General features: G+C 40.2%; 1 protein-coding gene, 1 non-coding gene and 1 pseudogene across 2 annotated transcripts in view; 2 read left to right on the top strand and 1 right to left on the bottom strand.

The window, feature by feature from the left end:
- MED12L (mediator complex subunit 12L) overlaps nt 1–25,571 on the top strand; it is a 312,438-nt gene that overhangs the window by 15,597 nt on the left and 271,270 nt on the right. The window contains exons 2-5 of the mRNA XM_054585210.1: nt 12,608–12,712; nt 19,714–19,905; nt 21,290–21,322; nt 24,582–24,741. Coding sequence (XP_054441185.1) covers nt 12,608–12,712; nt 19,714–19,905; nt 21,290–21,322; nt 24,582–24,741 — 490 coding nt within the window. The remainder of the gene's footprint in view (nt 1–12,607; nt 12,713–19,713; nt 19,906–21,289; nt 21,323–24,581; nt 24,742–25,571) is intronic.
- On the top strand, nt 14,086–14,940 carry LOC129079935 (ADP/ATP translocase 2-like; annotated as a pseudogene).
- On the bottom strand, nt 18,331–18,437 carry LOC129080041 (U6 spliceosomal RNA). The gene has a single exon (XR_008530129.1). It is a non-coding gene; the product is annotated as a U6 spliceosomal RNA (small nuclear RNA).

Here is a 25,571-nt window from a genome sequence, read left to right on the forward strand (position 1 = left end):
CTGTCAGAATTTTCTCACTAGCTCATGTCTGATAAATTCATTGGGGGAGACAGTGGAGTCCCAAAGGCTGCGAGGGAGGCAGCTGTAGTAACCAAAGCATGAAGAAAAAAAAAAAAAGCCGTCTGATCAGGGCTTTAAATAGGACTGGAGGAGAATGGGCAGCTGGTGACACTGGTGGCCAAAGAAAGGAAAGGGAGAGAGGAGTGTGAAAAAGGCTCGACTTCTTGGACACTGTTTGGCTTGGATGGTAGGTGCTGTTGCTTGTGGGCCTTGGAGTCACACATTTTTGTGCTCTGGCTTTAGTAGTCTGACCAAGGATCTAGAATTACTGGATTGTTGAATTGGAAGAAATACTTGGCCTCCCTTCCCCATTCACCCTGTGACTTCCAGCATGAGCTGGTTTACTGAAGAGCTTATGACTGAAAGGGCCCGTGTACCTTTGGTTTATACCGCTTGTTCATGTCCTCAGTACCTGTTATCCGCCTCCCATGGGCTGCTTTGGTGGTGGTGGTGGTGACCTGCCGGAATTGGTTGGAAGGCAGGTTAAGCTCTGTGGAAGAGGCGGGGATGATCAAGCTCCTGACAGTAGAGAGGGTGAAGGCTGAGAGGTGTTCACAGAGGTTTGTGTATGATCAGACTGCATTTTCAAAGGTGGGCTTGTGAACATTTCTTTTCTTGACTCACAGTTGAAGGTTTAGCCTGCCTGTTTTCGAGCCATTGACCTAAAACAAATGAACAAACTCACCCCATCACCAACAATAAGAAGACATTCCCAATTTCTATTCTGTCTCTCCCAAGTCGGAAGAAGGATGTTCTGCGTTTTTACCTGATTTTTCTTGCACCCATTTTATCCTTATCACCCAACAAGTTTTCGTTTTTAATAAATGTGCTATTCATTGGGTGGAAATTGCAGAGCATGCCTACCCGCGGGCGTGTGTCAAGTGGGGGGTCAGGTGTAGAACTTGGCAGTGGGGAGTCAAGGTATGAACAGAAGGGACGGGTTGGGGGTGAGTTTGTCATTTAACTGGATAGGTTGTGACACATGGCTTGTGCGTGTTTTCTCTACCCTCCGATCACCCAGCACAGTGGGAGGAAGATTCAGCACTAAGTGAAAAATGTGGTTTACAAAAAGCAAGAATTGTGTGGAACTGTGACTTACTGGAGCAATGGGGGCTCTAAAGAGAAAACTATCTTTTGAGGCTGCCTTAAGTAAAATTCTGGGCAGGTTAAACTAGTGGATACCTTAAGTCCTCTTTCCTGCTTTATGATTATGCAAATCTAAAAGTTCAAGTATTTTTCTCTGGTAGTTTTTCTACAATTTTTCTGAGAGCCACATCCAGGTGTTTGATAGCAGAGCGGAGGGTAATGTAACATTTGAATGTGATTTGAATATGAATTAATGGGATACAATAATTTAGATAAGAGTGGAATAAATGCTAAGTATACTTAGATGTAATTTGAAGCCAAATCTCTCCCACTTTAAAATGGGAAGGTGGGACTGGCTGTCTCACTAGGCCACTTAAGGGTACGGTGAGGGAGGCGACCATGGGGAACAGGCCCATCTGAGAGCTGTGTGTTTTCAGCATGTCATCCTTGGACATTTCATCCAATTCATTTGCAAGGTATTGAGGAATTGATCATGTGCATGATTGGGGCCTGCGTGTGCTTGTCATACAAAAGATTGTAATTACAATGATGATGATTCCCATTTTTGAAGCACTTAGTGTGTGCCAGTTACTGTGCTTGGGTGCCTCACAGGTGATTTTCACTTACTGTTTACAGTGGGCATTTGAAGGAAGTGGAGGTGTCTCCATTTCACAGAAAAGAAGGCAGCCTGGATTCCAATGTAGGTTTGTTGGGACCACACTGAACTCCTCAAAGATCTTGCTGTCTTCGAGAGTACATTGGACCTATTGGGGACTTAATTCTTACATGGCCCTTTAATCATTTCACTTCTGCCCACCTTAGTTTTTCACCCTGTAAAATGGGGGCCCATCCTGCGTAGGCCACTTGGCCCTTATGAGGATGGGCATGAATGTGCTGTTTAAAGGCCAGGGTGGCCCTGGCCAATACGGTTCACTTCGTTAGAGGGTTGCCCGGGAAACTGAAAGGTCCCAGGTTTGATTACGGAGCATTTGCCTGCCTTGCAAGTTCTGACCCCTGGTTGGGGCGCAAGTGAGAGGCAACCAGTTGATGTTTCCCTCCCCTTCTTTTTAAAATCAATAAGCATGTCCTTGGGTGAGGATTAGAGGGGAAAAAAAAAAAAGACCAGGGTGTGGTATTATCATTAACATGATTAACTTCTCTTTTTGCCTGCTTCTCAGTACTGGTGTGAAGATAGGACTTGTTTTGTGTTGAGTTCCTATCCCATTAGTTTCATTTAAGTTCCCACAGTTAGTGATTGATGGCCTGCAGGTGTGGTGTGGATGGGGGTGACTATAAATAGCAATGTAGATGAGGGTGGATGTATAGAGCCCAGTTTCAGGTGCAAATATGGCCCTTGTCTTAGAGATGTTGGAGGGGGAAGGGGAAGTGCTGGGTTGTCATTTAGGGGAGTCCTTCTTCCCTAAGTCAGTCTGGTCCATTCCCTTTGCCCTCTTCAGGAGAGCCTTCTTCTTCTTCTTCTTTTTTTTTTTTAACTTTTCAAACCACTATTAAGTGATGCTTGATTTAGAAGAGATGCAAACAGAAATTACTCCCTATTGCTGTTTTGCAGGGCTGGGTGTCTCCTTATACAGGACCCGTGATTCCGCTTTTCCCAGCTGTTGGACACTCTGTAGAGACAGGCCTCTTACTGTTGCCACATGGCCTGGATCCTGATTTTGAGAGGTAGCCTTGCCCTGAGGGATAGAGCAGAGCTTCCCTTCTCACCTCCCCTATGTGTATGCTTTAGTTTCCCAGGGCTGCTATAACCAAATACCACAAACTGGATGACTAAAAAGCATGGAAATAGATTCTCTCACAGTTCTGCAGGCTGGAAGTCCAATCCCAAGGCAGAGCCACCCCTAGAAGGCTCTAGGGGAGGATCCTTCCTTGTAGCCTAGAGTTTCTGTAGCCCCAGGCATTCCTTGGCTATGGCAGTGTAACTCCAATCTCTGCCTTTGCCTTCTTCTTGTCTTTTCTCTGATGAGGGCACCAGCCATATTGGATTAGGGCCCACCCTAATTCAGTATGACCTCTTCTTAACTTGCTGGTATCTCTAGAGACTCTCTTTCCAAACAAGGTCCTTGGCACAGGCACAGGCATTAGGACTGATATATTCTTTTGGGGTATACAGTTCAACCTACAACAGTGTGCCTACGCGACCTATTTCTAGACTTTCCGTCATTTGTCCCGTGTTTGTCTGGTACTACACCTTGCCTTCTGGATCCTTCTGGCTCAGGAAGTCCTGGGTCCCCTCCATGTTCTCAGGATCTTCAAGCTACCAGTCATCTCCCTTTTCTCCTGCTATCTTCACCTACTTCCTTCATGGATTCTTTGGTGCCATCAAAACATGCACGAGACCCTCACGTCTTAGCTTTCCCTGTACTCCACCACCCCATTTCCCCAGTTCTTCCCTCTTTCTATACTTTTCCCTAAAGCATTGTGTGCTCACTTCTTTTTTAAAATATTTTATTTATTTTTAGAGAGAGGGGAAGGGAGGGGGGGAGAGAGAGAGAGAGAAACATTGGTGTGTGGTTGCCTCTCACGTGTTCCCCACTGAGGACCTGGCCTGCAACCCAAGCATGTGCCCTGACCGGGAATCAAACCAGTGGCCCTTTGGTTCACAGGCCAGCGCTCACTCCACTGAGCCACACCAGCCAGGGCTCACTGTCTTCTTTACTTCCCACTCTCCCTCTGCTCTTGCCCGTCTGGCTTCTGCCCTCATTATTCCACGGAGGGCCCACTCAGGTTGGGAGCGACAGCTGCATTCCCAGCAGCACTTGCACCCGTGGTGCAGTGGAATCCTCCTTGGCTTCTGGGGACTGGCACGGGTTTCCTTTGCTCTTTTCAGGCCAGGCCATCTCCGTCTCCTTTGAAGGCTTTTCTTCCTCTACCTGGCCATTAACTCAGTATCGAATTTTTTGCGGGGTCTGGCCTAGCCCTTGTCCTCTCTCACTTCACCCTCTCCCCAGGTGATCTCAGCCACCCCAGGCTTCAGTTAGTACCATGCAGGCAACGCACAACCTTACGACTCCAGCCTAGACGTTTCTGCACTCTCGACTTGTCTAACTAAGTGCCTGTAAGAAACCTCTTGTGTTGTTTGCCTGCTTTGTCAATTTACATTTGAAACGGAACTTGTGATCTCCTCTTCCCTCCAATCCTTCCCCAACACTTCTGTATCCTGTCTTGAGCTGTTACCATTCCAGAAACGTGGTGGACATCATGGACAACCTGGCTCTCGGTCATTCCATTATTAACACGTCAATAAAAGCCCTGCTGAGTAGCCCTCATAATTATCCCTCCAAATACTTCCTTTTCTTCAACTCTTTCACCACCATCTTGATCCTAATTACCATCCTCTGATGTCCTGACTCTCAGGAGAGCCTGATAATTGGTGTGAGTCCCCTTGCCCGCGGCCTCCCATTTAGTTTGACTGTACTCCAGTCAGTTGTTTCTGCTGCAGATTGATTCAAGTCGGATGATGTCATCTACATAAAACATTTTACTGTCCTTATGATAAAGACAGAAGCCCTTCGCTTGGTCCATAGACCTTGTGTAGTCTGTCCCCACCCACTGCTCGGTCTCATCTCACACCTGCCTGCCTTCTGCTCCTGCTCTGACAGCATTCTTTCCTGCATTTTCCCAGCCGGATAGCCTTTACACAGGCTCTTCCTGTCTTCTCTAAACTTGTTGGGGACACACATCCTCGTGATTGTTATGCCCTCTTGATGAACCCACCCTTTTATCATTATGATCTTTGATGTCTTGAAGTCTACCTCATCCATATTAATAAAGCCACTCCAGCTCTCTGATGTTCATTGCTTACATGATATTTATCTTTTCCCATCTATTTATTGTCAGCTTATCTGTCTTTATATATAAAGTACACCACATAGTTGGGTTCTACCCATTCTGACAATCCCTGTCATTTAATTGGAATCTTAGTCCATTAACATTTAATTAGCATTTAATTATTGATATGGTTGGATTTAGGTATATTTTTATTTTACTATTTGAACTATTTTAAAAAGTAATTTTAACTTACCTCTTGATATTTTAGTTATACCTCTTCACACGGGTTTTTCTATTGTTAGCTATAGATGTTACTATTATACATCCCTCATTTTTCAGTCTTCTTAGGGTTCATATTGTATCACTTTATGTAAAATGTCAACTTTGCCATTGTAAGGGTTCTCCTCTTAACTTAGTTAACACCTACTTCTGACTCAGAGCTTAGTTCAAAGGGCATTTCTGCAGGGAATTCTTGTGTGACTTCTCAGACTAGTGAAGCCTCTGTTCTGTGCACTCCGAGTAGGTGGTGCTTTTCCTTGGGGCATTGATCACACTTGCAGTTTGCTCACTGTAGAATCCCCAGCACTTAGCACAGTGCTGTAAACTTAGTTATTTGTTGATTGAATGACGGGGAGCCCTGGCTTGTGGTTTGAGGAAGGCAAAAGGTTTCATGATAATATACTCCAGGGGATGGGAATGGCATTATGTAAGGCTGAGAGGTTGAGAAGACAATGTATGTGGGAAGGAGTATAATAGTCAAGTAGATTAAATGAGAGTTAAAATATAATACTTTTGTAGCTCTAAGTTTTTATAACAATAGCCACCATTTATAGAGCGCTTGATGGGCCAGGCACTGTGCTAAAATCTTTGTACATTTTATCTTATGTAATCTTAGCCCTGTGAGTTATTCTTGTCTCATTTCAAAGGAAGCATCTGAGGTACAGAGAGGTCAGTTACCTTGTTTCCAATCACAGGTAAGGGCTGTGCATTCACACTCAGATCCGTGAGACTGGTAAGCGAAGCTCAACTATTCAAGCTGTTGAATGCCTGTCCTAAGTAATTGTGTTGTGATCTGGGGTCTGTGTCAGGTGGAGAGAAGGCCCACAGATGTTATTGAGCGTCTGTAGACTCTTATGCTAGGTGCTTCTATTTTTTAGCCTCTTCTGAAAAAATAAAAGAGTGAAAAGCCCTCTGAGGCTTTTGAACAGGGGAGTGCAGGAAAGAAAACCGTCTCAGGAAGATTAATCTGGGACACTGGGCAGGCTGGATTCAGGTGGGGTCTGGATAGAGGAGGGGCAGTGTGTGAGCAGTAGTGGCCAGGGCCTGCTGTGACGTTGGCCACAGTCTAGGGAGGTGGCTGTTGTATTTTAAAGGAAGGAATTAATGTGAGATGTTTTGAGAGACGTTATGGATCAAATTGGTTAATGATGAGGTGTGTGGAGAAACAGATTATTCCCTTATCTTCTGGGGCATTTATATCTGCTAACTCTTAAGTGATGCCTGAAGACCTTGAATATATATCCGTGAGGGGGTGGTTATCATAGCCTCATTTCTCAAACTGGGATCTGCAGACATCCACAGGGATCTGCGAGAATGTTCTTTTCAGGGAAAGGTGGACAAGGCTAGGAAAAATAGCTATATATAAAGCTGTGTTTAAAAATTCGTTTGTTTTGGGGAATACCCTGGCTAAAACAGCCTGCCTGACTAGCACATACAGGGACATTTTCCTGCTTCTGTGGTATTCTCATCCCTGGTGGACATTTCTGTTCAGTTCACTGACAGTTACTGAGTTGGTTTGTTAGATGTGAGTAGGCGACTAAGGAAATTGAGTGTCTCTGCACATGTTCTGAGAGTTAGATGAGAAGTCTGGATGAGGGTAAGTGAGTGTATGTGCACGTGTGTACGCGTCAGTGTGCATTTCTTACCTGCTTTTCAGATGGTCATTGAAAATTGTGCTAATCTGATCTTTTTTTCTTTAAGTGAGAAGGAGCTTAATCAATTTCCTAATTAGCGTCAAAATGGTTTCGCTTTCCTGAAGAAACGTTTATTGAAATTAAAAGATTGCTTTGAAAATGATCCAAAAATATAAGATCATCCTCTGAAGTTCAGGGTAAATGCATGAGATTTATGGGTGCATTTGGAGTTCATCCAAAGTATTGAAGGTCTGTTTATTGTATTAGTATTAAATATGAAAATGCACAGTGAACACTGACCTTCCATGTGGATGTGGGCCAGTTTCTGCACTTTTGTTTGTGTTTGTCTCTGGGTACTTTTCTTCCTCAAGTTGCTTTAAGGCTTGTTATTTTTAGTTAAAACCAAGGACAGGAGGTTCGAGAGACCTCTTTCTCCGTGTTGATGTTATGTTTGGACCAATTATGTTTTTAACCTATTGAAATCCATATGCAGCCTGGTCTGGTGCATGGCTGCTCTAGGCCACTGGGCAGGGACTGTGAATATATATTCTCAGCTGGCATTGTCTCTTGGCTAAGTAAATATTAGGCACAAGTTTTACAATGTTCCCTTGATGCTCTTAATGATAAATACATTTTAAACTCTGAATTCATCATTGTTCCTTCCCATCCAACAGTTGTTAAAAATATTTTCTTTTACTCCCCATGTCATACAATGGGAAATTTTTGAACCTTCAATAAGGGTCCTTTTACTGTAAAAGGTTTGGTACTGCTGATCTGGTGTCCATAACAGGTCTAGGAATGAGACCCTGATTAATGGTTGGGTGTGCCTTAGGTTTTGGGGTTTTAGTTGTCTCACCTTTGTGGAAAGGCAAAGTAGCAGCTGATTGTTCTAGCTGTTATGAGAATCATTGAACTAGGTGTATGGAATGAGTTTAAATCTCTATAAGGAGCATTGTAAGAATTCTGGTGGTTTTTCTCTCTGATTTGGAAAAAATCTTTGAAGAGGTTTATTAAAAGATAAACTGCGGCATATTAAACTTTTAGGAATTTATTTGAGCAAAAATCATTTCAAATCAGACAGCACAAAAGCAGAAGTGGTTAGAAGCACTCTGTTATGGGAGCTGGGAAAAAACTTTATAGAGAAAAGGTGGAAGCAAAGTAAGGAAATTATTGATTGTCTGTGGCTTACCCTAGTTGGCTTTTTGTGATTAGCTATTCTTAGGTTTGGCTTTTGACACATTAGAGACACCTCAGCTGAATGGCTTCCTCGTTTAATTAATTAAATAACCCCTTCCCTCCTTTAAAAAAAAAAAGATTTTATTTATTTTTAGAGAAAGGTAAAGGGAGGAAGAAAAAGAGAGAAACATTGATATGCGAAAGAAATATCTGTCAGTTGCCTGTGGCACACTCCCAACCTGGGGACCTGGCCTACAACCCAGGAATGTGCTCTGACTGGGAATTGAACTGGTGACCCTTTGGTCTGCAAGATGACACCCAGTTCACTGAGCCACACCAGTCAGGGCAACAGTTCTCCTTTTTGGTGAATCTCTTGTACATGAGAGATTAACCAGAAATTTGGTATTAATGCCACTCTCAGTCATTGTGCCTTTTTCTCATTGTGAAACTCATAGGTTACAATGTCAGATTAATGGAAGAATTGCTGTTGCTGTTTATCCTGTTTTTCATCTTGTTTCTGTTTCTCTAAGTGCAGTGAGACCATCTGATGTGTTGCTGATGGCTGCAAACATGCATTTAAAATGTTTGAGAGAACACAGTGCACCAGGGAGAATATAAGAGGATAATACCAAAAGACTGAGTGTATTTCTTAGCCGTGGCCCCCATGAACCAAATCAGTTGGTGTCAAATAAATTAAAAAATGTGCCTGATGAGGTATTAACCTATTTTAGCCACATAGCTTGTTTGTTAATGTTTTGTTTGCATTTCTACAAAACCAAAGGTGTTAATTCAGGTACAACAGGAGGTATTTGCTGTGGCATAGACTTCTTGTTAGCCAAAAAGTATTCTAAAGCAACTCTGTTATCAAAAACCACCTTAGCAAGAGAGCCTAGGGCCTTCTGTTGTGCAGCCATGGCCTTGGCAGCGGACTCACCAGTGGTTGTCAGAGTTGAGCATAAGTCTCTAATCATATGTTTGTTTGTACTAACTCCAAGCCTAGGAAGAAGGGACTGTCCGAATGACCCCATCCAGAGGGGTTAATTTCTGCTGGTAGACTTCTTTTTGGTTGGTATGATAAATACAAGGAAATGGACCAGTGTTGAGTTTCTGAGGTATTATGGAGGGACAGCAGAACAGTGAATACAGCGAGAGCACATCGTCCTTTCCTCCTGCAGCTGTCAGGACGGCAATTTGCCCAAGCACAGGGGCCGTCACCGAACCTCCATTTAAAAAGGAGTAGCCAGGAGGTGTATATAGGGCTCCCTCTGTAAGTATGGATTCAGCATATCAATAAACAATACATCCCATTGTTTTGGGAAAATGTAGGGTTTAGCATCCTTCAGCCAAGACTCAAATAGGGTATTATCACACATTGAAAGACCACCTAAGTATATGGGCTTGATGGCAAGCCTACAAAGGATCTGATTTACACCGCCTGTGTCTTTTTATATATATATATATATGTATATATATATATATATATATACATATATATAAAAGGGTATATATATATATATATATTCCTTTACCTAATGGAAATAAACATTGACATAATGCATTTTAATAAAGCTTTACAATAATGGGTCATGTCAGAATTGATGAGTGCAGGAAAAACATGTGGTTGTATCATCGAAGGTATAGGTCTTCCTGTTACTATTTTGTAAGGCGTTCATTTATACTTAACCAAAGATGTTGATTGCCTTCAGAACCACTGTTTTGGTGAGCCAAGGGAAGTGTAGTTAGAAATGAGGCCAGAAAGGTAATAGGGGTCAGATCACATAGGGACTTGTAGGACGTCATAGGACCTTTGCTTATACTCTGCATTGGGGAATTAAGACAGATTTTGAGCAGGAGTGACATGCTCTCACGTTTTAACAATCCTGTGGCTGCTGTATTGATAATGGTCTTAAGGGGGAAGGGTAGAAGCAAGGGCGACACCACCGTATGGGAGCCAAGTTAGGAGGCATTGCAATATGGCGGTGGTCCTGACCTGGGGTGAGAGTAGTAGTCAGGTTCTGGGTGTATTTCAGGCAACTTACAAGACAAGGTTAAAATGTTCTCAGGATTCAGGTCTCCCATTAACACCTGTGTGACTCCCTGTTTGAGGAAAATTTGATGTGGTTGACAGATGTGTAATCATGGTTCCATGTTCTTTTCCTTCTGGGGATTTCTGTGTGTGTGTGTGTGTGTGTGTGTGTGTGTGTGTGTGTGTGTGTACTTGTGTGCTAGGGTATGTCTCTCTAGGCCAGTGGCGAGCATTCGCACAAAACAAACAGCTCTCTGAGCCTGTGTTAGTTTAGAATAGAAAGCTAAGCAGCACTGAATGAAACTAACTGGTCCTAAAAGCCTCACACATTTCCTCTTGATAAAGGTAGAAGATATTTTTAGTGAAAACATATGCTGTTAACTCAGTGTTTCTCATAATACTCTGATGATAAATGAAAGATAAAGATTCAATTTTCTTATCGTGATCCTATTTGTGCCCCTTCTTTCTTAGACTGTGAGACTACAGAAATTTCATTATGTAGTTTTGCCCTAGATTTTGAAATAACTAATTTGAAAATGTGGTAGCCAGTTTGAGATGTCTTCTGATAGGTGTGCAGTTAATTTTCTGTGCAGATCATGACCTCAGTAATCTTTTGTGCTTGGAAGAGACTTGATTGTCACAGAGCTGCGTTTCCTATATCGGGGTCTTCTGAAAGCTCCCCAAGACAGTGGCTCACCAGGGTATGATATTAGGTAGAGCCGCACAACCAAGTAAAGTTACATGGAATGTCTCCAGAAGACCTCAGTTCTCAGCCAAGTTCAGGTGCTTATATGTCATGGAGTACTTTGTTCTAAGGCTTCCTGCCTAACCATAGCAGTGATTTTGGTTAGTTGATTTTTGTGTTTGTTTTCATTTTACACTTGCAGCAATTACTTATGAGGAATAACTGTATATTCTTATTCCTGTGTTGTGGTCATCATTAACTCAAAGGTTACTAAGACCATTTCTTGGCTTGAGTAAGGGGAGTAGAAAGTAGCTTCCTTTGCTCAAGCCTTTCCTTTTTATGTTTTCAAGTCTGTATTTTAGGAACTCTGATTTAGTTATCTTAGTGATCTGGGCAGTGCAAGGTTTTTTAAAAAAATTATTTCTTTTAAAGCTATTTTTGATATGTTGTGACCTTGGAAAGAAAAGTTCCTGTACCTATTCAGTAAGAGATCCTTTTTTAAGGAGAATATGAGTTGTAGCTCTGTATTTTTAGATCACATTTCCATGTGTCATTTATAATTTGGTGGCATGGTGTCAGGGAAGTTTGTCTTCCTAGTCTAGGATTGGGAAGTCAGTATTTCAGTGTTGGCTCTTTCCATGTACTGTACTAGTTTAGTGAGCTTCACGCTTGTCATCAGTAGATGGGCATGAAGATACACACGTACCACCATCTACCTCAGAGTAGGTAAAGATCAAGTGAGCCAAGATGTATGAAAAAACTCTGCAAGCTCCAAATGGTCCTTTAGTTGCAGGTCACTGTGTTGTGTGCTATCACAGACCTTGTGCCTAGGAACCTTTCTTTTCTGTCTTTAATTTGCTGTGGGGTCTTGGTGTAGTTGAGTGAGCCAGTTTTCTTGAATATAAAATAGGGGCGTGCATAGGGGCTGGCTAGGAAGGAAGAGCCAAACTATGGGCTCTCTAGAAACAATTCAGAAAGTCCATTTTGTCTTTTTCTGTACAATGGCTTTAGTGATGCTTAGTTGTCTTTAACTCCAGTTGAAACACTTTTGTTAGATTGTATTGTAACAGCTGTCATACCAGCGTGCATTTTTAAAAAACTTATCAAAATTGGTGAATTTTTGTGCAGCCATTTTAATATCGAGGATACAAGAAGGTCTGCAACATTTCTGACATACTATGTTCTATTACTTCAAGAAAGGTAAAAACACAACTGAAATAAAAAGAAAAAAAAGATTTTTGCAGTGTATGGAGAAGGTGCTGTGCCTGATTCAGTGTGTCAGAAGTGGTTTGCAAAGTTTCTTGGTACTATTGACACTTTGGTCAAGTGATTCTTAGCTGTGGGGCTGTCTTATGCATTGGAAGATGTTTATCAGCACCCCTGGCCTCTACCCCAGAAGCCAACAGCAGGAGATAGCCAACATGATGAAAATATCCAAATCAATAAAGTTATTGGTGAAAATGTAAAATGTGTCTTTTATTTTACAGAAAAAAGCATATGGACTTTTTAGCCAAGCCAATAGTTTAAAAATTCAGTGATTTTATGTGTCTGTTTGTGTAGGGGGGAATTTTTGCTCCCCTCCCAAGTTGTTGGTTAAAAAATTTCAAACTTACAGAAGAGTTAAAAGAATGGTATAATGAACACCTATATCCCTACAGCCAGTCAGCAGTTGTCAACATTTTCTCGCATTTGCTTTATCTCTCTCTACACATTTATACATTGGTTTTTAAACTTTAATTTCTGCTTTCTTTGTTGTGCATTCAATAGTTCTTTTCTACAGAGTGTAGCGAAGTTTGTCAGTTGGCTGTAGTACGAGGGGGTAAATTAGAGCGTTTACATCCTTCTTATTAATCAATACCTTTTCTTGAACAGGATGAACTTACTGCTGTGAATGTAAAGCAAGGCTTCAACAATCAGCCGGCCTTTACTGGAGATGAACATGGCTCAGCCAGAAATATTGTAATTAACCCATCAAAGGTATGCTAAATATCTCTGACCCAAAATTTCTGTGCAAGTATGTTTATGTGATACCCTTTGTAGTTAATCTGGCTAAATTACTGTTACTTAAACCACAATTCATATTCAGATTCCCCCAAATATCCTGTATATGGTCCTGTCTAGGATCCAATTGGGGATCATGCATTGCATTTGGTTGTCCTGTCTCTTTAGTGTCTTCTAATCTCATACATTACGCTCTCTAGCTTCTGATACTCTTTTTGTTTTTGGGGAGCTTTCAGGACTGCCATTTTAGAAGAGTCCAATCCATTACTTGTCTTATATTTTAGTCTTTTGTTCCAGATTTGTCTAGTTGTTTCCTCATGACAGGATTCAGGCTGAATATTTTTGGCAAGAAGACTACGATGCATCACATAAGAAAACACACAGTGCCAGTTTGCCCTATTGTTGGTTATACTAAGTTTGATCACTTAAGGTGATGTCTGCCATCTCTTTACGTTGTAAAAGTAGTCATGTTTCCTAGTAGTAACCCGTATATGGTGATACTTTGAGAACATATGAAGATCCTATTCTCCAGTAAAGTTTCGGCCTATGATTTTAGCATCAATTGATGATTCCTGCTGAATGATTTATTTTGCTGAGGGATACAAAATGATAGTTTTCTAGTTATTATTTCTCATACATTTATTACTTGGCATTCTTTTGTAAAGGGCGTCCCATTTTGTAGTATCACTTTTAATCTCTGGACTCCTTTTAAAATCTGATGTATTATTTTCATTTTTCTTTTTGATGCTCAAATTGTCTTAGATTTGGCCACTGGGGGTGCCTTTAACCTGGCTCTTGGATTCTTTTTTTTTTTTTTTTTTTTTGAGCACTTTACTTTTGACGCAAAAACATATTCCAGGTTCACGTTCTTTCCGTGTGCCAGCTCAAGTCTGGATGCTTGGTATGGTCTTCACTACTGCAGTATTGTAGCTTTAGGCCCTTTCAGTGGACAAAGATGGGAAACATGTTTAGATTTTTTTTGTTTGCTTTTCTTCCCTCTCACCCTCCTTCCCTCCCTTTCTTCTCCCTCCCTCCCTCAGTCACAGGACTTTTTCTTTTCCTGTTTCATCTTTGTATCTCCTTTCTCCTAAAGTGAGAACTCTGCATCTCAGCAATATCAACGTATTTATTCATTTGCTCTATCTTGCAATACACATAAAAAGGTTTCAAAATAAACTGTACTAATATGTTCAACAACCAAGTTACTATGTAATATTTTCAGTTTTTCCACAATAATTTTTGTGTTTATGGTACTTACTTTAATTAACAGTATACAGTCAACAGGAGCCCTGAGTCCCAGCGATTTATAAGCCTGGTCCTGCAGTCGCCTCCTTTTCTTTCCCATCAACATGACAGATGCTGCTGGGTCCTTTGCCAAGGACTTCCTGGCAGGTGTTGTGGCTGTGGCCACATCCAAGGTGGTGGTAGCGCCCATCCAGTGAATCAGGCTGTTGCTGCAGGTGCAGCATGTCAGCAAGCTATGCAGGAGCAGTACAGACGGTGGTTCGTATCCCGAGGGAGCAGAGAGTCCTGTCTTATGGCTGGTAACCAGATCCTTCCCCACGTAGACTCTCAACTTTGCCTTCAGAGAATAAATACAAGCAGATCTTCTTGGGTGGTGAGGACAAGAGAACCCAGTACTGCTGATACTTTGCAGGGAATCTGACATCAGGTGATGCTCTGGGGCCACCTCCCTGTGTTTTGCATATCTTTATTTTGCTGTTCCCATCTAGTAGCTGATGCGGACAAAGCTGGAGCTGAAAGGTAATTCAAAGGCCTCAGTGACTGCCTGGTTAAGATCTACAAATCTGATGGGATCAAGGGCCTGTATGGAGGCTTCTATGTGTCTGTGCAGGACATTGTCACGTTCTAGGCTACCTACTTCGGTATCAATGACACTGCAAAGAGAATGCCCCAGGTCTCAACAATCTCACATCTTCACCAGCTGGATGATGCACAGTCTGTCACGGTGGTGGCTGGGTTGACTTCCTACCCACTTGACACTGTTTGTTGCTGCATGATGATGCACTCAAGGTGCAAAGAAACTTATAACTATGTACACAGGCACGCTTGACTGCTGGAGGAAGATTGCTCATGTTGAAGGAGGCAAAGCTGTTTTCAAGGGTGCTTGGTCCAGTGTTCTCAGAGGCAGTGTTGGTACTTTTGTGCATGTCTTGCATGATGAAATCCAGAAGTTCACATAGTCCTGGCTGGTGTGACTCAGTTGGTTGGATTGTAGTCTTGTAAACTGAAGGGTTGTGGGTTCAATTCTGGGTCAGGGCACATGCCTGGGTTGGGGGTTTGGTCTGATCGGCCTACATTGGAGAACAGTCTCTGGTCTGGTGCACAGGAAAGGCAGCCAATGTTTCTCCAGTCGATGTTTCCCTTCCTCTCTTTTTCCCTCCAAAATCACCTTGGATGAGGATAAAAAAATAAAGAAAGAAATTCATGTAAATTATTTCTTAGTCTTCGCTCCCCTCCCCCTCCCCCAACCTCATGAACAGGCATATTGTGTTATGTGATGTATCTTGAGTATTCTTGATGTACTGTTGGCTGTCCATCAATGGCAACAATTTACTGGTTTCAAAGTGGGAAGCTGTAAAACTCATCTGACCAGTTTTGTTTTAAAGTCCTTTCCATGATGATGGGGCTTAATTATATTTTTTATTTTAGTCACTCCTGATAAACAACAAATTTGAAGACAAAAAATATTTGGAAAAAAAGTATAGTCAGAATGTTGTATTAAAATTTTTTGAATTAAAATTTTTTCCTGTGTGGTTATGTTAAGAATAGATAGAAGTATTTGTTTCTGTTTGTAGTCTTCTAGGGTTTGATTTTTAAGTTATTTCTATTTTTGAGTTACTTCTATTTTTCATATATTAAAATACTTTTATTAAATTGAAACCATCATGCATATATATGCATATACATTTATGTACTATAATGGATCAAAACTATAACAATTAGCCGTTGTCAGTTTCTTATGGTTATTAATAAAGAGGTTGTAGTCATAGTTGAACATACAGCTTTTGTTCTTTAGGATAAATTCCTGGAAGAATGCTCCCCCCAGAAGGTGTGTTAGTCTTCTAGAGTGGTCATAATAAAATACCACAGATGGGGGTGGCTTAAATAACAGAAATATGATTTTCTGAGATCCTTTATTTTCTCACAGTTCTGGAGCCTAGAAGTCCAAGATCAAAGTGTCAGCAGGTCTGGTTTCTCCTGAGACCTCTCTCCTTGGTGTGCACACGCTGCCTTCTTGCTCTGTCTTCCCTAGTCCTTCCAGTGTGTGCGCATCTCTGCTGTTTCCTCCCCTTCCTCTAGTGACACCCAGCACGAGGGCACCGCCCTCACGACCTCATTTAATCTTAATTACCCCTTTTAAGGCTCTGTTCCAGAAGACTGTCAGGGCTTTGCCATCTGAATTTTGGGAATATACAATTTAGTTCATATCAGAGAATATGAATGTTTTGTCTTTTCATTTGAACTGCCGAATAGTTTTCAGTTGTAAATAACGGTGAATAGAACGATCACCCATTACAACTTCTGCTGCTATCACCTTTCCTGTGACATTTACTCAAGAAATCAAACCTTCTGAGGGGAATTTGATCTTATAAAATATTAAATATAACATCTATAGAGTGTAGCCCCTCCCTCAACTTCTCCCATAGTCTTATTGAATAAGTAATTTTAAAAATAGCTCTGCGTGGATGGAAACAAGTTTTAAATTAAACCTTGTCTCTCATACCTTGTCTGAAAGAGTGCAAATTGGTATAAACCTTATAGATGGCAATTTAGCAGTCTTGATTAAAATTAAACAATCATAAGATCTGAATTCTGAAACTTTATCTGAAAGCTCTAGCTGTACATGTATGAAATAATAAATAGGGAATGCTGTTCATTTTAAGGAGGTTTGTAATAGCAAAAGTTTGGCATGAACACTCCAAATATCCATTAACAGTTGCTTGATTAAATGAAATGTGCATTCACACAGTACATTATCATGTGTCTAGAAACGTGAATGAGGAAGCTCTCAAGACATTTACTAGTTTTACAGAAGGAGGTTTACATATAAGAAAGAAAAAATAATACTTGTGTTTGTGTGTATTTACATAAATAAACACTGGACAGTCATAAGAAACTAATCAGAGTTGGTTACTTGGTGGTAGACATTGAGACTTGGGGATGAACCTCTTTAATTTTTTTTGGATTTTGGAATAATGTGAATATATTGTTAAAATAAAATTAAATGTGTGACCATATTTTGATTTCTTTTATGAGTCCTAATGTACATTTTATTCTCTCATTTCTTTTGAAATTGTAACTTTGTTTACAGTATGTGGTTGTTCGCCAGGTTTGTTAGGAAGTAAAACATATCTGCAGTCACCATGTTCCATTGCTGTCAAGTACATAGAAGAGAATGAAGAGAAGATAATTGTAAATCAGGTTTCTCAGGCTAGTTTTTTAAAAAAATAATTTATGCCTTTGTTTTTAAAATGCTCATTGCAAATAAGTGTAAAACAGTCTTCATAGGTAGGTGTTTTGGGTCCATGATTCAAACACCGAACATTGATTGAGAAATTAAAAATTAAACAATTTGTTACCATTAGCTGCTTGTTTTCAAACAGCTAGTTTTGCTAAATTTTTGCATTTTATTTTCTGTTTGGGCATTATGCAGATACTTGCTTTAAAAAACTCTGAAGTTTTTTTTTTTTAAAGTAAAGTTTAGACTTTTTTTGTAATTTTTAATACCATTTTGCATGAACACACCAAAAATAGACTTCCTTTTATTGTACATTAATCACAAGGATTAAGGAATTACAAAGCACATTACAAATTTTTCTTCAGTACTAGCTTTTCACCCTGATAGATAAACTTGGCTAATTGCTTACAACTGTTTTAGCCAGTAGACTAATTGGTTGACGTGTGAGCATTAACTAATGTAGTGATTCTTACTGGGTTGGTCAAGAAGTTTCTTAGTTTTTTTCCATACAATGGCTCTGGTAGTGGTTAGTTGTCTTTAACTTCATTCGAAACAGTATTGTTAGATTGTATTGTGACAGCTGTCACATCAGCATGGATGTAAAAAATCCCCTTTAAAATCTGTGATTTTTTTTTTTATTTTAATTTATTTTTTCAAATACATTTGTCTCTGCCTACCCCCCACCACTTTCCCTTGCCCCCTCCCTCCCTCCCTCAGCTCTTCCCCTTTGGTTTTGTCCATGAGTCCTTGCTATATGTTCCTTGATTTTCCCCTTCCCTTCCCTTTCCCTGCCCGCCCCTCCCTCCTTCCCTCTTGTCTCTGTTGATTTCTTTTCCTTTCAGTGTTGCTGGTCTTACTTTCCTTGCATCTTTGTATTGTTGGTTAGGTTCTGCTTATAGGTGAGATCATATGGTATTTGTCTTTTGCCCCCTGGCTTATTTCGCTTAGCATAACGCTCTCAAGTTCCATCCATGCTGTTGCGAAGTTTAGTAGTTCTTTTTTTCTTTCTGCTGCGTAGTATTCCATTGTGTATATGTACCATAATTTTTTGATCCAATCATCTACTGATGGGCATTTAGGTTGCTTCCAACACTTGGCTATTGTAAATTGTAAAAATATGGAACACTTCACTAATTTGCGTGTCATCCTTGTGCAGGGGCCATGCTAATCTTCTCTGTATCGTTCCAATTTTAGTATATGTGCTGCCTAAGCGAGCACAAAAATCACTGAATTTTTGTGCAGCCATTTTAATAATGAAGATGGAGGAAAATAAGCATTTTTGGCATATTATGCTTTATTATTTCAAGAAAGGTAAAAATGCAACTGAAATGCAAAAAAAGAAAAAGAAAAAAAGATTTGTGCAGTACAGAGAAGGTGCTGTGACTGTCCATTGTGTCAAAAGTGGTTTGCAAAGTTTCTTGGTACTATTGACATCTTGGTCAAATGATTCTTGGCTGTGGAGCTGTCTGATGCATTGGAAGATGTTTAGCAGCACCCCTGGCCTCTACCCACTAGAAGCCAACAGTGGCAGATAGCTGATAATATCCAAATCAGTGAAGTTATTGGTGAAAATGAAAAATGTGTCTTTTATGGGAAAAACTGAACAGACTTTTTGGCCAACCCAATAACCTTATTGAGGATATTTACTAGATACTATTACTTATAAACTTGCATTGGATATTAAAGAATTCCCATGGAATGAAATGTGATACTTTGATAGGATTTGTAAATTCCAAGAGGTTTTTTGTGGATTTAAGTTTTAGATATTACTTTATCTCCTTCCATGTTGTTTTTCTCCTTCTTTTGTCCTCTTTTAATTTGGTTAATGTGAAAATGCTACAGTAATTCACAGAAGCTCTCTGCTGCTTTGTTCCATTTAGAGCAGGTAACAGTAGCTTTCTCTTGAAACACTTGTACTCATGAAATTGGCAGCCCAATCAAAAATGTTGAATACTTAATTTAATTGACTCTTGTAATTTTCCATTTAAATAAATTAAATTTCTCTAGACTCTTTTTAAAAAGCACTGAGTGTAAATACAGTTTCCTTCCAAAAATACATGCTATTAAGAGAAAACAAGAACAAGAATGATTACGGCGTGATTGATTACTAGGCTTTCTATGCAATACCTCTCAGGGAAAATATTCTCTCCAAATGGGTGTGTAATATTAAAAAGGAAAGTACAACTGAAGATTAAAGCAGAACCCATTTTCTTGATATTTATTCAGGATGTAATTAATTTCATTTTACCAGAGATTTTTCAGACTCTTCTTCCTTTTTTTGAACTATTTTGTTAATAGCAGAACAAAGGTGCTGTGGGAGTTTTTGCATTATGTTGATATAAGAAAATCACAACTCTTGATTTCTAGGACTTAAATTGTCATTCCATTTTCTGGTGGGCTGTTAGATTTTTTTATTAAAATGATAAATATAAAATAGTGATACACATTACTAACATACTACTGTCTTTAAACTTTTTCTCTTTTGTTTCCTCAGATTGGAGCTTATTTTAGCAGCATATTAGCTGAGAAATTAAAACTTAACACTTTCCAGGACACCGGAAAGAAGAAACCTCAAGTTAATGCTAAAGATAATTATTGGCTGGTTACTGCTCGATCTCAGAGTGCAATTCATAGTTGGTTCTCCGACTTAGCAGGAAATAAACCACTTGCTATTTTGGCAAAAAAGGTATTAAGTTTTTCTTACATTGTTTTAATTATGGTATTACAGAAATGAAGATGTTTGAAGTAATGTTCAAGAATATATTTCTTTTCCCCAATTCTCTCCAAAACTCAAGGCCTCAATGGCAGGTATACTGCACCAGGTGCGTGCTGCACATACTCTGTTTTCCTCTTTATTTTAATGGCATGTGGTGCCTAGGACATCCATAGAACTAAACATTCTGCACAGGAAGCAGTTTATGTGGACTTTTGGTAGATAAGGTTTTTGTATCAAAAGCAGGCAGCATGACTTTATTATATTCACAGTTTTCTTAGCCTAGGATGTCCAAAGTGTGTTATGTAGAAATCTGTGCTTTGATGTTACTTCCTTGCCTTGAAAAGTAACCATCCAAATGCTTTAAGCTGTCTCCTTTCAAACAAAGGGGATAAAGATAGCGATAGTGATTCTGTGTGTGTTCGAAAACTTGTTTGGAAAAGTTTTAGAGCAAAATGGGCAGGCTTACTTATAGCTCCTGGCTTTGTTTGGAGGGCTGGATGGTGGGTGGGAGGGAGGGTTCTTTTAAAATCTTTGCCTTTGGTCATTTGCCTCGAGTGGGAAATATTACATAGATTCGACAATCTTAACAAAATGAAATGTCTTTTGAAATTTAGAGAGCTAGAGACCTCCCTATTTGTCTTGATCTCTAACTTCTTGTACACCTTTCAAATAATCCTACAGATCTTTCTCATCTCCCCTGAAACCCTTTAGTTTTAGGGGTGCCCATCTTCTGTTCCTGATACTAAGTTTTCATTGTTTGGCTTGGTGCAGGCCCAGTTCAGAGGAGAGCTCCTTTGTATAGTTGCTTGTTTGTTTTCTAAAGCAACTCTTTGAAAAGAGTACACATAGCTCCCATTGCCTTTATTTGCCGTAGTGTCATAGCATTGTGTTGCCTTTCATAGATTTCAGTGGCAACTAAGTCCTTGAAAAGTACAACAGTCAGCATAACCACCTCTTGCTACTCAGGTAGTGCCTCTATCTTAACACAGGCTGAGCCATGTGGCATTTCTTTTCCAGTGATAAATATGTACCATGTGGGCCCACTATGGCCTATGAATGGTACTTGAGGGCCATATAAGTCAAAGGTCATCCTTCGATATTCATTGGCTTTCTAACAATAGTCCATGTGGTCCCTGTTGGTTAGTACCTTCAACTCCCATGTGGCCAGCCTGACAACTTTGTTTTTAGATTTTCTTTTTTAAAAGCATTTGGAATGCATTTTGTGGATATTTCCTGAGAGGGAAGACTGGTGAGGAGTTGATACCCTTGCTTTAGGGGTATAGCGGTCTCATCTTTTAGGAGGGAGATGAATTATGGTGTGGTGTATTAGCCATTGTTCTTCTCTCTTTATTAGGAGCTGCCTCTGGCCAAGTCAGGTGTTCCTCAGGTAAGCCCTGACATTAATTTTTTTTTTGCAAAGTTAAAGATTTATTCTTTATAAAACCATTGTCTGTACTTTGAAGTATTCATTTCTTGAGTGTTTCAAAAGTTTGTCCCCCACCCCTCTCCTCTTCAGCATATCATCTTCTTGAGATGGTGAAATCTCTTTCTGAGTTGGGTAAAAGATTGCATTTCACATGTTCTTCAAATTAGAGTTTAAATACTTCTTTTAATTTCTGGTATTTATCTGTGAGATGGCTTATTGCAGAAGACCTGCATTTTCCTGCTAAGATCCTGAGTCATCTTCCAGCTCTGATCGAGAATTCAAAATAGTTTCCAGGATGGGATGGATCAGGTTTCTGGACCTGGACCTTGTGTTACTGTAAAGCTCCACAGTGCCCCAGGATGTAGCCATGAGGGGTGAACAACGGGCTGCAAAGGGCCTTGTAATCATCGTTATAGCTGGATTTGGAAGAGGAGGCTTCTGGCCCGTAGGGATATCCTTCTAGCTCTTGAACAGTTCACTAGTTATCACGTGTTCACTCGAGGTGCCTTTGATTACTGTGGTCTGTGGGATTTCCTTTTGCCTGTATCACTGCTTAGTGAACGGGGGATGCTGATGTAATGTACCTCCAAAGGGAACAGCGATGCAAGCGTGGAAATGGTCACGTGCTAGGTGTCTTAGTTTTCTCTTGGTACTTACATGTAGCCCTGGCTTGAGTTAGACACCAGACAGCTGCCAGTGATTGCCTAGGTTCAGCTACAAGTTAAAGTCAAATGGTTTCTTTGCTGAAAATAAAATTCATCACTGTAAGGAAGTCATACTTCAGTCATGGTAAACATATTTTCCTTCCCTAACTGTAGAGTTGGCCCTAACTATAAATTTGACAAAACCGTCAATATGTGTCTTTTCCTTAATTAAATAACTTTTCTTCACACATGTTCTTCTGAATTCTAAAGCCCTTGATTTGAGTCAACCATTTCTTACGGCCCTGGCACAGGGGCATTGAGCTAAGCTAGAGGTTTGCCTTCTGCTGTTAAGGTTAAGACCTGTGGCTCAGTTTTGTTTATTTCATCTAAACATTTCACATGTTGAAAATGTTTTGCGTTTCCTCCTGTCAGTTGCTTTTCAAAAGAAAACCTTTAGGCATCTATAAAAGATACTATTAGTAATGTTTCTTTGGAGATGCTGACTTAACTTTTTTGCATTTGCCTATTTTTTTAGGCCTTGGTCTTATAATCTTTTGGTATGTCTGATTAAGAGGCAACCTGACCTTGACAGTGGCGGAAATTTAACTCACTGATACCAAACTGTATGTTGTAAGTGAAAAAAAAAAAAAGAGAAGCAGCAGCTCAGGTCTTGAACTAAATATTTAATCCTGTGTTTTTCTTGTCCTTGGATGAAATGATAGTAAACCCAGAGCCTTGAGCTCCATGCAACATGTGCTTTGTAAGCTCAATTTTCAAGAAATTTTCTTGTTAATCCCTATCACTGTGGTCCACAGAAAGGAAGCCTTACAGCTTTGGCCTATGTGATCCTCATCTCCCTTTCGGTCAGGTTTGGATGGTTGTAGTTGCCTCTGTCATGGGAGATATATTCTAAAGCCTGCACCCTAGGCAGGAAGTATACATGATCAAAAGTCTATTAAACTGCCCATAATACACACTGTAGGGACACACTGAATCTCAATGTTGCAACCAGCTAGCTTTTCCTTCAGTTTTGGAGCAGCTTGATGTTACTTTTGTAAGAACCAGATGATTTCAAGTGAAATCAGGTGACATTGCTTTGTTTTATAAAAAATACTTATCTTTTAATTCTGGGAATAGTCAAATTTTTAACATATGTATGATGCAAAAAAATCCGCTGACTAAATGAGGATTTGATTAACTAAGAGAGAAATGCTATGCTATATGAATCAGTTCGCTGGTTTGAAGCCTTGATTCCCAGCACAAAATCAAGTAAGAGTGTGGGGCATAGAGACTAAGACTCAAGATGCTTGTGGTTGTGGTGTTTAGGATCCTCTTAGGAAGCGGTTAAGTCCGTGACTTGAAAACAGCGGCTGGCGTGGAGAAATCTTTGGAACTGTTAACGAAACAAAAATTGTTATAATTTTGATCCATGTAATTCTTTTGCTTTACGCTTCTAACCACTCCGAGAGGTAGACCTGGTATTACCACATTCACAGAAGAAGAGCCTCCCAGGGGCGGGTTTAACTGAACGGGCTGGTGCCTCCTGTGAGGTCTGTGCCTGCCTCTCTGTGTCACTGCTTCCATCCTGATGCCTCAGAGCCAGCAGACTCTGTCCACCACTACTCTGTATTCGGAAATAGATTATATATAGATGTGTGGGGCTAGTCCTAGGATATTTATGAGAAATTCTAAAAGAGCAGATTAACTCTTTCAAACCATTTGGTGGTACATGGGGATACTAATTTGCTAAATAGTACCTTTGTGGTCTGGAGGAAATAATTAACTGCCCCAAGTGTCTACTTTCCATCAGTGAATTAATTACCCAGCTATTTCTAGCTCAGTGTTTATTAGGCACATTCACTGATCTGTCATTTTACCCTCTATTTTAAATTTTGGGCTAAAGGCACTTTTTAAAAGCTTTGTGGAAATTGTTAATTCTTATGAAATGGTTCATTTAAAAAGCTTTATACAAAAAAGTGTTCTTGGATAAAATGTAGAGTTGGGGACAGTTTTTCACTTGACCTGTCTCTTCCAATTTTGAGATAAACTCACAGGACTGTCAAAATTATTTTTTTCTATTTTGTTGATATGATGGGTAGCTTTTAGCACCTGAAAGTTTGCTAATAATTTTTTTAAATGTTTTAAAATATATTTTATTTTTCAGAGAGAGGGGAAGGGAAAGAGAAAGAGAGGGAGAGCAACATTAATTGGTTGCCTGTTGTACGTCTCCAACTGGGGTCCTGCAACCTAGGCCTGTGCCCTGACTGGGAATCAAACTGGTGATCTTTGGTTTGCAGGACTGTGCCCAACCCACTGAGCCATACCAGTCAGGGTGCAAATAATTTCTTACTTAGAGTAAGAAAGCACAACTGATAAGTTGTGTTGCCAATGTGCTCAACATAGTTTTGGTTGTTCTTCCTTAGTGAAAATTTGCTTCAAATCCATTAAGGATATATATATAATTTTTTTTTTAGAAGGATATACTTTCTTATAACCAGAAGGAACGTATAGTCAGTCTATTTTCCCTAACGATGAACATAGTATGTGATTATTATAAATATGTTATTTCTTTTTAGGTTCCCATCCTCAGTAAAAAAGAAGATGTTTTTGCTTATTTAGCTAAATATTCAGTGCCAATGGTTCGAGCAACATGGCTAATCAAGATGACTTGTGCCTATTATTCTGCTATTTCTGAAGCTAAAATTAAGAAACGCCAGGCTACTGATCCTAATTTAGGTAAGTGAGAGTGTATGATATATTGTATGTTTCATTATTGATTCTACAATTGTTGCCTGCACCCTCTGTATACAGCCCAGCAAGGTGAGTACCGATGACATTCATGATGAGGCGAAAAGTCATTCATGGTGTGGATGGAGGAGCTGGTCCTCGTTCACGCAGTCCCAGAATCCTGATTCCATCAGCAAGTTCTATGGATATTACCTCAGATATGTCCTGCACCTGAACACTTTTCAGCACTACAGTTATTGAAATGCTGGTTTTAGCCACGGGCATCTCTTGGCTGGACACAGGGACAACTTTCTAATTGGCCGCCCTGCTTTTACTTTTGCTCCTTCCACAGTTGCCATACTGATCATTAAACCTAAATCAGATCATTTCATATCCCTGTTATAACTTTACGATAATGTCTTACGACAGTTAGAGTGAGCATCCAGACTCTTTCCGGTGGCCATCGTGGCCATCGTGGCCATCAAGGCCATCGAGGCCATCCATGATTTGCTCTGTCTTCCTAACGTGTCCCGGCCAGACTGCCTTCCTTCCATCCTCTCGCATGCCATGCTCCTGCATTTTCCCTTCCTTGCACTTGGGCTGCTCTTCAGGATGTTTGTATGTCCCCTTCTCTTCACTGAGCCTTTGGCCCCTGTGTCATTTCCCAAGCAGGTTTTTCTCTGGACACCTAGCTAAGAAGCATCTCCTCTCTTTCTCCCTTTCCTCCCGGTTATGGTCTCATGTGTTGTAATTTTATTCACAATATGTTTCATTAACTGAAATTGTCTTTGAAATTTTTTGTCTGTCATCCCCCCCCCCCCCCCGCCAAACATACACAC

The sequence above is a fragment of the Pteronotus mesoamericanus genome, unplaced genomic scaffold, assembly GCF_021234165.1.
Source record: "Pteronotus mesoamericanus isolate MK-2021 breed Mesoamerican mustached bat unplaced genomic scaffold, CSHL_Meso_final contig_82, whole genome shotgun sequence".
NCBI lineage: Eukaryota > Metazoa > Chordata > Mammalia > Chiroptera > Mormoopidae > Pteronotus > Pteronotus mesoamericanus.